This window comes from Castor canadensis, chromosome 15 (genome assembly GCF_047511655.1).
Source record: "Castor canadensis chromosome 15, mCasCan1.hap1v2, whole genome shotgun sequence".
In the NCBI taxonomy this organism is placed as follows: Eukaryota; Metazoa; Chordata; class Mammalia; order Rodentia; family Castoridae; genus Castor; species Castor canadensis.
This window is the reverse complement of record NC_133400.1, coordinates 59,294,370-59,308,643: the sequence shown is the minus strand read 5'-3', so window position 1 is coordinate 59,308,643 and position 14,274 is coordinate 59,294,370. Positions and strand designations below refer to the sequence as shown.

The window sequence follows — 14,274 nt, the reverse complement described above, 5'->3', positions numbered from 1 at the left end:
TCAGAACCTTTTGTGCAATTATTATGTTCAATCTAAACAGGTGTTCAGATTCATTTTAATCCTCACAACAATTATGTGAGGTATATAACATATTAACTATAGGTAGGATCTAGGCAAAGAAAGAACAAGTAACTTGTCCAAGTCATAGAGTAGGTCAGTGGCAGAAACACATTTCAAACCGAAGTGTTCTGTTTCCACAACCTATGTTTTAAAATGTCCTGCAAAACAATATTTATCTTCAAATAGTTTCAAGTGAAAAACAAATGAACCTTCATATTATTCAAATTCTGGTTATATTTATAAATAGCAATTTGTGATTCTTATAAATATATTTCAAAAATAAAAAGAATTTTCTTAAGACTTTTTGGAACCCTACTTTCAATAAACTAAAATTCAATTTTTAAGGAAATTTATCAATAGGCAGTATTCCTCCTTTCAATTGTCTGCTGAAACATTCAACAAGTAATTACTCAGCACACAATGCATGCTAATGACACCATTGCTAAAGTGAAACAAGATTTCTAAACATTAGAATATTTTGTCCAAATGTAATAATTTCTCCTAGATAGCAACAGGTTACTTCTCTATCGTAGGTAAACAAAGTCTCCCCACTTTTCCCCAGTAACTATATAACTATTAAATTGACACAATGGATAATTTAGAGCACCTTACAAAATCACAAGTGCTAGTGATGCTCCTGGAAAGGCACAAAGAAACTAAATTCTCTGCAGTATGGTCATGGCATTTGAATGTAATTTTCACAAAATTAAAAAAATTCTGTGCCTAATAATTCAGTTTTAGATCAGCATTGAAATGTTCAGTTACATTATGATATTCCACTTCTAATCCAATTCAGAAGTAACAACTTGCTTTATATTTGTACATTCTGTATATACATACACATAAGGAAATATTCCAAGCACAATTAGTGTAGTATAAATCCTTAAAGAGGATGTAGCAGACCTCCTAGCACTTGAACATAAGTAAATTTGAAAAGAATATACATGTCTTTCTCTACTGGATCACTCCCTCAGCATGCAAACATATACTAAAAGCTTCATTTTAAAAGGAAAACTCTTTCTTAGCTCTTACATTCTTCCTCAGTAATTACCCACTGTTAGGAAAACGCAGCACATCACACACAAAGGAGGCTCATGAGAGGTATCTCATGTCCAAAAGTTTAATAAGCAGGCTGGCTGGCTGAGAAAAAATGGCGCAGCAGCTTCTCTTGGTGAGTCTGGCCTTAAGTAGCATTTGGGAGAAAACAAGGGCTAGGGACAGGCAAAGAGAGGTGGCAGGAGATAAGGGAGAGTGGGGCTTTGTTCTGCAAGGGATGAGACCAGCTCCTGAAGCAAGGGCTAGGGGCGGGCAAAGGGAGGTGGTGGGAGTTAAGGGACAGTGGGCTTTGTTCTTCAAGGGATGAGACCAGGTGCAGCTCAGGCTGCAGAATGGTGGCAAGGACCAGTTCTTATCATTCCCCCATTTTTTGTTTCTTAAAGAGAGAGGGAGATGAAAAGGGTTGGTTATTGGGGCACAGTTTGATCCTCTGGCTGCTTCTGGCTGGTGGGGGGCGATGTATGTTCTCAGGTGGGGTCATTAGGGTTTGGTGTCCTCATAGGGGTTAGCATGGGGGGTCCCTTTGGTGGTCCCAGAGAGTTTGATATCCTTGGAGAAGGAGTTGATTGAATCTTTGGTTGGTGGCTGCAGATATGTGATCTAGTAAAAAATTTTGTAAAGTTTTCATAATGCATGAGAGAAAGCTCAGGAGGATAAAGACAACAATAAGGAGTGCAAGGAAAGGCAGTAGCCAAGAGAGCAGAAGGAATTGAATCCAGTCTAGGACAGGGGAGTTTTTAGTCCTGCGAAGTTAGATTTCTTTGCTTAAGTGAGACAGGGTATCAATATTTTTTTCCACTAGGCCTGAGTCATTAATGTAGTAACAACATTCATCTTAGAGGAAAAGGCAAGTGCCTCCTTTCTCAGTGGTTAAAAGATCTAGGGCCCTGTGGTTTTGTAAGGCAACCTGAGCTAATGATGTAAGTTGTCATTGATGGGAGGCTAGAGAAAGTGAGGTTGATTCAAGAGTGACTTGTAGGCAATTCTCAAAGTCACTGGCTGAGATTAGGCTGTGGCCCAAAGCTCTTCCTGCTAGCCCTGATGCAGCAATAGCAGAGGCTAGGCTAATCCTGACCATGACAGGCAAGAAAGCAGTCCTTCTTTGTCTTAGTGAAAGGAGCCAGGTGAGCATAGCCTTTCTGTAAAGGGTGAGCTGAGGGACAATTACCACCAAAAGGCAGGAACCTGGGGTGGTGGTATTCACACAGGCATATATAGTATCATTGTACCAGAAGGATATTCCAGAGGTAGGTAAAATCTGTGATGTCACAGATATTAAAGTGGCAGAGGCCATGTAGTGCCGCCTTGAGGGTGGAATGTTGAGTGAAGTAACAAGTATGAAGGAAGTGGGTGTTGGTCTGGCTCAGGTTCCCAGAGAGGTATAGAGGGCAGTGGGGTATAGCATGTTGGGGTATCTGGTATAGAGGTGAGAGTAGGTTTGAAGAAGTTGATGGGGACTGGTGCTAGTAAGGGGCATTGGAGGGAGGCACATAGAAAGCAGTGGGTATCATTGATAGGGCTGGTGGAGTTAAGAACCTGTATCGAGGCTTGTATGATTTGGATCCAGGATGAGAGGGTAGTGGTCTTGGAGCCTTCTGGAAGTTGATTTTGGAGGGTCTGCTCTGCCTCTAAGATGTTTAAGGAAATTTGTACTTGTGAGTGGGGGGGGCATGACTAACTCCCTAAATATCCAGATATGTCCAACTGGAGACTTACTGTACCCATGGAGGTAGGCTGTTCCCTTTATCACTGTAACCCATCTCAAGTCCTAAGGGTCACTTATTTTGATATAGAACTTGTTGTCTTAGGCATAAAATGTGCTCCTGCCATTGTGGGCTAAATGAATGTGGCAATACCAAAAGGGACACCCACCATAGAAGGGGTCACCATTTTTACAATAGTCTCTACTTGGTCATATTGAAAACAAAGGAGTTGTAAGTGTGGGATATAGACTGCAGGTCAACAGAAATAGTGATCATAGAGGAACATTCCCATATGGGGCAATCAGTGGTTCCTGCAATGTCAGAGACTGAGGCCTGGTTGTGTGTGTAGGTTTCTCAGACCTTGAATCTCCAGAGATATAATGGAGACAGGGAACCAACTGGAAGGATAGTAAAGATCCAGGTCATCACAATGAGGAGAGTATAGGGAGTAAGGCGCATAGGGCAAGGTACCTGAGGCAGAGAGCTCTGTGATGGGGCCATCTCCATTCAGGGGGAGAAGTTGCTCATAGGCCAGCACTCAGGAGAATGGGGACGAAGATAAGAATTACCCACAGGAAGGGATGGAGTGAAAGCATAGGTGGCGTGATTTACTTTAAGGTGAAGAGTATGTTGGAAAATGAGTAGATTTCTTCAGGAGTAAAGTCTGAGAGTGTACCCTAAAGATGGAGATCAGATATCCAATTTATAAAACAAGGGTAGAGAAGGTATGAGAAGGGAGGAAGACTAATCTGTTAGGAGGTGGGAAATCTAAAGTCTCAGAGTAGAGAGTATATAGGAAGGAGTAAAAGTGTGGGCAGGCGCTGACAAGAAAGAATGGGAGAAGAGAAATATAGAGAGTAAGTAGGCGGGATGTTAGATCCCTGGACATATGGTTTTACTTTATTTTCCAGGACTCTCAGTGGGTGTGTCTACATCTTCTGAGACGTTGGGGAGGCAGGAGATCTTCACTTTTGTTTGTCCTGTAAGGAGAGATTGGTAGATCTTTTGTGGGGTTGTCAATTTTAGATTTTGGATGTGTACCCAGGAAGGGAATACTGCTAATTTAGCAGCCGTGGGTGTTGTGTGGATGACCTTAAATGGGCCTCTCCACTTCCCTGCAGGTGGCCAGGTGTGGTTGTACTTTTTAAATAAACCAGATCTCCCATTTGGAGGGAGGGAGTTATTTTGGTGGTGTCAGAGGGCTGTGGCAATTGATCATGAGCATGAGACCAAAGGAGAGAGTGAAGAAAGGTAAGGAGAGGATTGAGGAGAGTGGGGGAAATGTTAGGGATATTTGGCTGAACCATAATAGGGAAGAGTGGATGGCCATAGAGGAGCTTGAAGGGGCTGAGCATGAGTGGTCTTTTTGGAAGGGCCTGGAGATAGAAAAGGGCTAGAGGCAAGAGTTTTGTCCAATCTAGATGGAGTTCAAAAGAGAGTTTGGTGAGTGTATTTTTTAATGTGTGATTGACACACTCAACTTTACCTGAAGTTTGGGATGGTAGGGGATGTGGAATTCTCAGTGGATGTTTAAGGATTGTGCCAATTTTTGGGCACTAGAGGAAACAAAATCAAGCCCATCGTCTAATTGCAGGGAAGCCAGGAGGACAAACCATGGGATAATAGTTGTGACCAGAATTGTTTCTGTGGAGGCCTTTTTGTTAGTTGTAGGGAAGGCTTCCACCCATCCTGTGAAGGTGTCTACCAGTACCAAGAGGTATTTAATTTTCCTTAGTGGGGGCATGTGGGTAAAGTCCACCTGCCAGGCCTTGGCAGGGAGGCATCCTCTGGCTTGGTGGGTAGGAAAGGAAGGGGGTCTAACATTGGAGTTAGTGTTTTTACACTGACAGATCGAGCAAGACTGGGTGATCTGCTTAAGGTATTGTATGTCTTCTGGAGATAGGGAAAGGGATTGGCAGAGAAAGGTGTAAAGAGCATGAAGGTTAGGATGAAAAAGTGTATGTAAATAAGAGAGAAGAGTTTTAACTTCAGAAGGGGGGAGAGAGAGTTTAGTGAGGTGGGAGGAAGTTGGGGTAAGGGGGTACATGGTTAGTTGAGGTGTAGATTGGAGGGCTGCTTATTTTGCCTCTGTATCTGCTCAGTTGTTTCCTGTGGTAATGATAGAGGAGTCAGTCAGTTTGGTGAGCTTTACAATGAGTAATGCCTATCTGGGAAGGGAGGTGCAAGGCTTCTAGGACCTGGGTTATTAAGGCAGCATTAATTATGGGGGCTCCTTTTGTAGTTAAGAGTCCTCTTTCCTTCCAGATTGTAGAGTGGAACAACAAAGTCTGAAAGGCATATTTAGAGTTGGTGTAAATGTTAATGGTTTTGTTTTTTGCCAGGGTTAGAGCTTTGGCCAGGGGGATTAGTTTGGCCTTTTGGGAAGTTGTGCCTAAAGGGAGAGGGTGTGCCTTAGTGACAGTGGAATTACAGACAATACCATATCCTGCCTTTCATTGTCCATCACGAATGAAGGAGCTGCCATCAATAAACCAAGTATAGTCAGCCTGGGGAAAAGCATCCTCTTGTATATGATCTGGGCAAGGGAGGAACTTTTCCAGGGTTTTGGGGCAGGAGTCAATCAGGGGTGTTGAAGAGAGAGGAAGAAGAACAGCTGGGTTAAGCAGAGAATATGAAATGAAAGATAGTGTGGAGTCCTCAACCAAGGCTACCTGGAGGGACAGGATATGAGAAGGGGGCATGGAATAAAGTCCCTTATATGTAAGGAGCTCCAAGAGGCTATGAGGAGAATAAACAGTAATGGGGGACCCAAAGGTGAGCTTTTTACTTTCTTGAATTAGGACAGAGGCAGCTGCCAGGGCCCTAAGGCATGGAGTCCACCCCCTGGTTGTGGAGTCTAATTGTTTAGAGAGGTATGGTACTGGAGCAAAGGAGGGCCCTATGTTGTGTCCTAAAACTTCTAGGGCAAACCCTTGCCTCTCAGAGACATAAAGGAAAAAAGGACGAATGAGATTTGGCAGGCAAAGTGCCAGGGTTTATAACAGGGCTTGTAAGAGAGACTTGAAATGGCCTGACACAGACCGAGAGGGGTCCAGGGGCTCTTGGATGGGGCTGCTGGATGTCTCATATAGAGGTTTGGCCATTAAACTGAAGTTAGGTACCTAGGCTCTGATGTAGCCTGCCAGGCCAAGAAAGGAAAGAATTTCAGCCATTGTGGTGGGGACAGGGAGAGAGACTAACAAGGCCTTACAATTTGTGGTGATGGTCCTATGTCACCTGGGTGAAAGAGAGTTGAGCCTTGCTAGGGGACATATGGTATCCCTTTTGTCTCAGAAAATTAAGCAGGAGGGCTGTATGTTGTTGCTATCCTTGATTGATTGAGGGGCTGCAGAGCAGGAGATCATCAACATATTGTAGGAGTTTACTTGGGGAGAGATGGAAGGTAAGGAGGTCCTTAGCCAGGGCTTGGCCAAAGAGGTGGGGACTGTCCCGGAACCCCTGAGGCAGAACATTCCAGGTCAATTGTTGGGAAGTATGAGAGTCTGGTCAGTTCAGGTAAAGGCAAAGAGATCTTGGGACCATGGGTGGACTGGGATAGTGAAGAAAACATGCTTTAGGTCTAGGACTGTGAAATGGGTGGTGGTACCAGGGATGAGAGACAGGAGAGTGTAGGGTTTGGGCACCACCAGGTGTATAGGCATCACCGCTGCATTGATCAAGTGGAGGTCCTGCACCAGCCAGTAAGACCCGTTGGGCTTTTTTACAGGTAGAATAGGAATGTTGCAGGGAGAGTGAGTTGGGCAAAGCAGGTCTTTAGCGAGAAGCTCTGAGATAATAGGCTTTAGACCCTGTAGGAGGGTTAGAGAGATGTGATACTGAGATTGGTTTGGGGCAGTAGAAGGATCTTTGACAGTAATGACAATTGGCTCATGATGTGAGGCAACAGAGGGGTTTTTGAGATCCCATACAATGGGGTCTGCCAATGTTGCCGGTAAGAGCAAGGAGATGGGAGAAGCTTGTGGAAGCAAGTCACCTATGAAAGTGAGGAGGGACCGTGAGGATGGAGATGAGGGACTGGTAGGTCATGGCTTTTGTGGGGATGGATGTAAGGTGAGGGTGGCCTGAAACTTTGTTAAAATGTCTCTATCTAAGAGTGGAGTGGGACAATTAGGTAGCAATAAGAAGGAATGGGTAAAGAGGGTATCTCCCAGTATGTAAGTTAAGGGAAAGGTAACTAAGGGCTGGATAGGTGTTCCCTCCACAGTGACTATGGAGGTTGAAGAAGGCTTATAGATCCTCAGAACTCCAGCAAGGCTGAAAAAATGGCACTGGTGTCTATGAGGAGAAAGATAGGCCTACCGTCAATGATGGCCATTACCCTGGGCTCCTCTGAAGTTATGTTCTTTGGGCCTGGGAGTCCTGGGCTCCATCAGTCTTCTGCCATAGTTGCTAGTCCTAGAAAATCAGTTAGGAATGAGGAATGTTGAGGGGGTCTAGACCCCTCGCCTTGAGAGGTGGAGGGGCAGTCCCTCGCCCAGTGGCCCTCTTGTTTGCACTTAGGACATGGTCCTGGTGGGCAGCATATCTTAGGACAGGCATGGGCCCAGTGTCCCTCAAGGCCACACTGAAAACATGGGCTGGGAGGTGTTCGGGATTTTCCCTGGCCTTGTGAGTTGGAAGCTGAGGGGTTTTGTCAAAGGACTTGGGCCAACATCTGGAATTTGGTATTATCTCTCCTCTCCTTATTAGCCTTCTGCTGTTTCTCATGGTAATTATAAACCTTAAAAGCCATTGGGGAGAAAGCAAGTGTAGGGACAGGCAAAGGGAGGTCGCAGAAGATAAAGGACAGTGGGGCTTTGTTCTGCAAGGGATGAGACCAGCTGCAGCTCAGGCTGCAAAATGGTGGCAAGGGGCAATTGCTATCACCCACTATTATTGTTTTCCCCATTCAAAATTCTCTAAGGTGTTGTCTCAACTTGTCCACTACAAACAGGCTTCCGTGACGATTGGTTATTTAAACTGCTCCTTGTCCAATTCCCTTGTCCCCATCTTCTTCAACATTTTAGCAACATTGATATAACTGAGTATTCTCTGCTTCAAACTGCACTATTCTGTTTTATTTCCAAAAATGAGTTACTCTTAGCTTTCCTTCACATAGAAATATAGAATTTATAGTTTTTCCCTTTTTTCCTCTTGGTCTACTTCACTTGAACTCTGTACATCCATCACTTGCAGTAGACATCAATTTACTGAAGTGCACTTCTTAATCATTGGTGTAATCACAGATTCTGTGGAGGTACATTTCTCACTTTCACTTTCCTTTACTTCAACCATATGCAAGGCAGGACCACTCCTTTAAAAAATTAATAAAATCAGTGTTTTCCAATAATTCCACCAACCAAGGTTAAAAAACAGTTTGGTAAAATTCTAACTCTTTTCCAGCTGAATTCACTTATTAATTCAACAAACCAGTTATACATTACCAGATAAATGGAACCCTTTGCAGAAGAAGAAAACATAAAACAAAAAGAGTTCACCAGGCAAAGAAAAGGTGGGAGGGAACTACTCTACTTAGAGAACAGAATGTAAGCACACAGCCATGGTCCAGGAACTTAAAAGGAAATGCTGAAAATGCATGAAAGGAGGTGAGCAGAGGTAAACACCACAGTAATCATGAATTCTGCACTACAAGGCTGGAGCTCACTGCATGCAGGCAAGTACTCAGAAGACTTGGGAATAATAATTAGATTTGTGCTGCATTTTGGATTTTTTTGAAATATAATAATGCCTAAATGAAGTTTACACATAACATGATGCATAAAATATCAAAGAACAAAGTGAGGTTATATATTTTGGGTTAAGCTGTATCTTTCAAATACCCAGATGTTAAGATATATAGTTCAAAAATCTATATAACATGTAGCAATTGTATTATAAAAAGCTGAATTATCAACAGGCCACTGTAATTATAATTCCTTTTTATGAAATATATACATGGAATAGTCATATGATGTGAAAAGGTGAAAGATTTGTATGATCTGAAGAGAAACAGAGTATATAGTCATATGATGTGACTATCACATACATACAATATTTACAAAGACCCTGGAATATGCTATGTTGTGAACCCCTAAAAGTACCAAAAACAAAAATGAAACTAAAATCATTTACAAAAATGTAGATATATCTTTTATCTATGTGGGCATATAAAAGTGGAAGACATTACTGAAAGCAATTATTAAACAATTCCTCTAAAGCCAAATTAAAAAATAACTATAATTCTGTAAGATGAAATATTTTCAAATTGAACAATTGATTGAAAGTAACATAAACAGAAAGCATGTGGTTAAAACTCCCTCAAACATAGGAAAAGGCTGTCTTGTAACCCTGGTAGCACTTAGCCATCCAAGTAAGTTTAAAACCTATTTAACCAATCAATGACGACTAGCCTCACTCACCAATCAATAAATGCCAGCCATTTGCCTCCTGAAAGATAGCTAATCAGAGACAAAGTCACTGCAATAAACATGACTTACATGGCAAATTATGAACAATGTGATCACTTGGATTTCCAAACTGTTAAAGATGTTAACCCTCCTACCTTCTTAAAGTTGGTGTTTCGGAGGTCTGAGATCATCTTTAATTTTTACTCCACCAAGATGTCCACCCACTTACCTTCTGGAAGTTGGCTGATCTTTTTACACCACTTTCCCTGAAACTCTGTACAAGATAAGCAGGATGCAGTATGAGAGTACACCATGCCTGAGCAGTATAGCTCTCTCTAACCATACAAAGCAGTAAATTAAAACTTGGTCTTTTACTTTCAGATGTTGAAGGCTTCAATCTTTTAACAATATTGTAAGTCTCTTAAATTTCCTATACTTACATACTGTTTTCTTCGTAAACTACAAATGAAAGTTCCAATTCCTTTGATCCATGTTACTGCAATTAAAACTATCATATGTAACAGTAAAAGAAGAAATAACAGATAACCACAGTAATTGACTTTTCTGCCTCAGTGGGAAAACATCAATCTAGTGAATGCAGGTAATAAAGAGCCAAAAAATCTGACCTATATATTTGCAAATTTAAACTCAAAATGGACCCATGTCTCTAATTTAAAGTGACAATTTATGTGTTAATCTAATTTTAAGTGATGATTCATGTGCTATTTAAAACTATACCATGGGTAAACTCCTTTCACTTATTTAATAAGTACTTATTGAGTAGCCACTTAATTTTTGCTATTCCATTTTCTACGTATTGATTATATGGTAGTCACTAGGCAAAATGCTAATGAATGTAAAGTATACACATAGGAACAATAAAGACAGACAGGCAAAATGTGTATTATCTAAGAGGAGGAAAACTGAAATATGAAAATGAATTTTATGTATTTGGAGGGGTGGTAGCAATATTAGGATGGCCTGGAAGTGGCTTGTGAGAATATGGTCTTCAAATAATAAACTAAAGGAATAGAAAGAATAAGTCAAGAAGCTATCAGGTAGAAAATTCATGCTGCTGTAGAGTGAAAAGGACAGAAAACTACATGTTCCAGTCAGAGAAAATGTGTCAAATCACATATTGCCTCTAGGCATTAGGACCACTGAGGCAAGTCAGAAGGTTCTAAGAAGAGGGTTGACACAATCTGGTTTATGTTTCAATAATCTGTTATGTTAAAAAGCTAAGTGAAAGAGAATTGAAAGAAGAAAAACAATGATCAACTAGTGGAATTAACTAAATTAAACAGCAGATGGTAGATTGAATAAGGAAGCTATGGTTTGCTTCTGCAAATATTTTAAAGGAAGACTTGACAAGATTTTCTGACATATTATTATGAGGTATGAGAGAGACAGCTGAATCATTAATAATACCAAGGTGTTCTGGGAGAGGAACTGGTGGAATTGCCATGGACTCAAGTAGGAATGAGGATCAGGTAAGAAGAAATATACCAGGAGTTCAAGTTTACAAAATTCTTGAGTTTTAGAAACCCAATACTTAACCAAAGGTAGATTTGGAGTAGGCAATTTGATATATAGGTCTGGGATTATACTTGTACATAATAAGCATATACAAGTAGCAAAAGTCCTGAGAAAATAGATCAAAGACTGAGCCCTGGGAGGCAGAGAACTAAGCAAAACAGTCTAAGATGGGTGGACTCAAAGGATGGGAAAACAACCAGGTGAGTTATGTCCTGAATCCAAGGGAAGAAAGTGTTTCGAGAAGTAAAACACTGCTGTTAGTTCAAGTAAAATGAGGTCTAGATTATTAAAGTGAAAATCAGTGGTAAACTTTTTGAGGGTTGGTGGCAGTGATAATTACTGGAGTGAGTTCAAGAATGAATGGAGACTGGGGTCTAGTTCAATGTGCAAGCACCTGCATTGCACGTGACACAGCACTACACACACACACACACACTCACACACGAATGAATTGGATAGGAATTTTAATTACTGAGTCCAGATTCCAAACCCTTTTTCCAAATGCATCATAGTTTAGTGGAATAATTGAGGATGATCTGATTCTTATCTTGTTTATCTCTGCCTTTCAACTTTCATGTAATGAGTATATAACATATTTGTAACACTTTAAACTTTTTACTTTGACAATACAGAAATACTGGACCATGGTAATTAAAATAAATTCATAAAATTAGACTCTAGTTGAAAAGGCTACTTAAAATTTTCTCAGTTGTATTTATATAAGCTGATTATCATTTTTTGCAAACTTGTAAAAATTACAGGAAAACTAAAAGTTTCAAGGGCAGTATTTGTGTCCTGGTAAAAATCATCTAATTCTATGATATTCTGTGCTGAACAAACATAAAAATTAATTAGTCATAGTAAGATATTGAATTCTGTAATAAGAGTAAAAGTGTAGAAATGCAGAACATATGCTTATTTTATAGCCTGAATTTTTGTAAATTGTATATTAAGTCACTGTGTAATATCATGGTGTAGTCAATATTGAAACATATATTTAAAAAGTAAAGATACGCCACATGGTACCTTTAGAAGGAAGATCTACTGTGTTGACAGCACTTTGATTTATCAAAATAGTCAGCAAATTACTGCTGTGGACCAAATCCAGTCCATTGTTTGTTTAAATAATTTAGTCTTGTTTTGTTTTTAGAGTTTTTCTATTTATTTATTTATTTATTTAGCAATGCTGGGAGTCACACTCAGGGTCTCAATCCTGTTAGGAAAGCACTCCACCTCTGACTTGTTCTCCCCTCCCCCATAAATAAAGGTTTTATTGGACCATAATCACACAATTGATTTATTGTCTAGAGTAGTTTGCAGCTTACAACAACAGAGACCTTATGTCTGAAATACTAACAATAAATATTTCCTATATGGCTATTTGCAAAACATTTTGCCAATTCCTGGTTTCATGTATGAAATATCTTTTATGCAGATTTTAATAAGTTTTACCCAACATACTAAATATTGATAGCACAAGGATCTCCAGTTGCAATGCCTTAGTGATACTCAGATTAATATGAGAGTATAATATTAAAATACCCATCCAATGTGGAAAACAAAAAGAAAATTCATTACTAGCAAGTTTATTGGTAACAAAGTAGAGTGACAGTGAAGCAGTTTGCTTCCTTTTGCAACTCAGCAGATGTTGTAAGTATTAATACAAAAAGTACTAATGTAATTTTTAAATGGTTACACATTATACTATTTTAGAGTATGATAATTTATTTCCTTACTGATGAGTATATAGACTATGTTCAGCCTTATATAGGAGTAATTCTATAAGTATATTTAACATACATATGTATATATTAAAATGTCTATAAATGTCATTAAGCATATATCCTTAATGTATACATTATATACAATAGTTATATATTACGGCCTATTTTATATTATGCATGCATAATACATGCATTTATCAAATGTGTGCATGTAAGTCTTTCCAAGTCATGATTTCCTATCTGAGAAAGATACAATTCTAGAAGTGAAGATGTTTAGCTTAAAAGAATAATATATGGGAAATTTAGTCACACACTACTAAGTTACATACCAAACATTATTTATCCATTTAATTTAACAATAGTGCATAAGAAAAATCTTTTCCTCATATTTGTCAGCTTTTGTTATTATTTTTAAATGAAACATTTGTCAATGCAAATGAAAAATGGCATCTCATTGTAGGTTTCTTTGAGAATGCCACAAGGCCCTAGCAGAAGCATAAGATGGGTTCATCATTACCATTTGCCCAAATATAAATTTGCTGTCTATGACAGTAACAATTATCTATTTTGAAATATTTCCCATTTTCTTACTAATCATCTTTTTCATTCTTCTTACCAGTTTTTCTACTCTCTCTCTGTAGAAGTAATCCATCATCACTGAAGTCAGCAGCAGATGCAGTGGCGGTGGCAGCAGCACCACAATTCAGCTTCTCAGATACTTTCATTTTATTCCTTTTATGCTTCTTCTTTTGCTGTTCTCCCACCTTTAATGAAAGTTTGAGACTAAGGATAATTGTCACTTCTCAATAAAAAGAACTATCCTTGTTTTCATTGACTATCACTTCACTCTTAATTTGTCATGGTCTTTGTCCCTAAAATAATTTTGTACTTGGTGTAATTTTACTATTACAGGTCATTGACCTTTTTTGAAGATTCTGCTTCATTTCTGTTTGAGTAAGGGAATTCATTACAAAATGGGCCCTTTATTTTTTGTCTTCTTCATCAACTCATTGCTATCCAACACTTTAACTTCCTGCTTGACTGGCAGGAAGCCTTCTTCTGTCTTTGCTGTTTGAATTTTTCATTAAGCAGCCAGTTTTAGAGAAAGTACAGTATATGGTTTCAGAAACAAGAGGAAGATTTCCCCTTCTTCCACTAAGCTATTCTTCCCCTTCTTCCACTGCCTTTCATAAGTCTATTTTTTTCCCTTTGGATCCTGGGATATGGAAAAAATGAGGGTACTAAATTAAATGTATGGACCAAATGGGCTTGAAGACAAGTAACAAGAGTGAGACTGCTGAGCTGCTAGTATGGAATTCTGGAAAAAGAGATGCCCTTCAGTTATCACCATCACTCCCCGTAACATTTTAGACCTGAAGGACATGTAAGGAATTACCTGTTAAGACCATATCTACATACAACAGGAGTGAAACCAAGAAAGATTCAAAGCTTCATTCAAAGCTCTAGAGAGGATTGACTACCATTTTATGGCACTGAAACTTTGAAACAACTCCAAAAAGCAGTAGACACTGGAACAGATAGGTATAGGGAATGACTTCATAAACAGAACTCAAAAGGCTCAGCATCTAAGAGAAACAATGAACAAATGGGACTGCAATAAACTAAAGAGCTTCAGTACAGCAAAGGAAAGAGTTACCAGACATGAGAGACAACCAACAGAATGGGAGAAAATATTTGCCAGCTACTCATCCAATAAGGGACTAATACCCGGAATCTACAGGGAATTAAAAAAACTCAGCCCCCCAAAGAATCAACACCACAATGGGC

At 39.6% G+C, this 14,274-nt stretch overlaps 1 protein-coding gene across 1 annotated transcript in view; it reads right to left on the bottom strand.

The window, feature by feature from the left end:
- Positions 1–13,076: 13,076 nt before the first annotated feature.
- The window catches only part of LOC109678222 (ankyrin repeat domain-containing protein 26-like), a 67,097-nt gene continuing 65,899 nt past the window's right edge, over positions 13,077–14,274 (bottom strand). The window contains exon 13 of the mRNA XM_074055410.1: positions 13,077–13,250. Within this exon, the coding sequence (XP_073911511.1) occupies positions 13,077–13,250 (174 nt within the window). The remainder of the gene's footprint in view (positions 13,251–14,274) is intronic.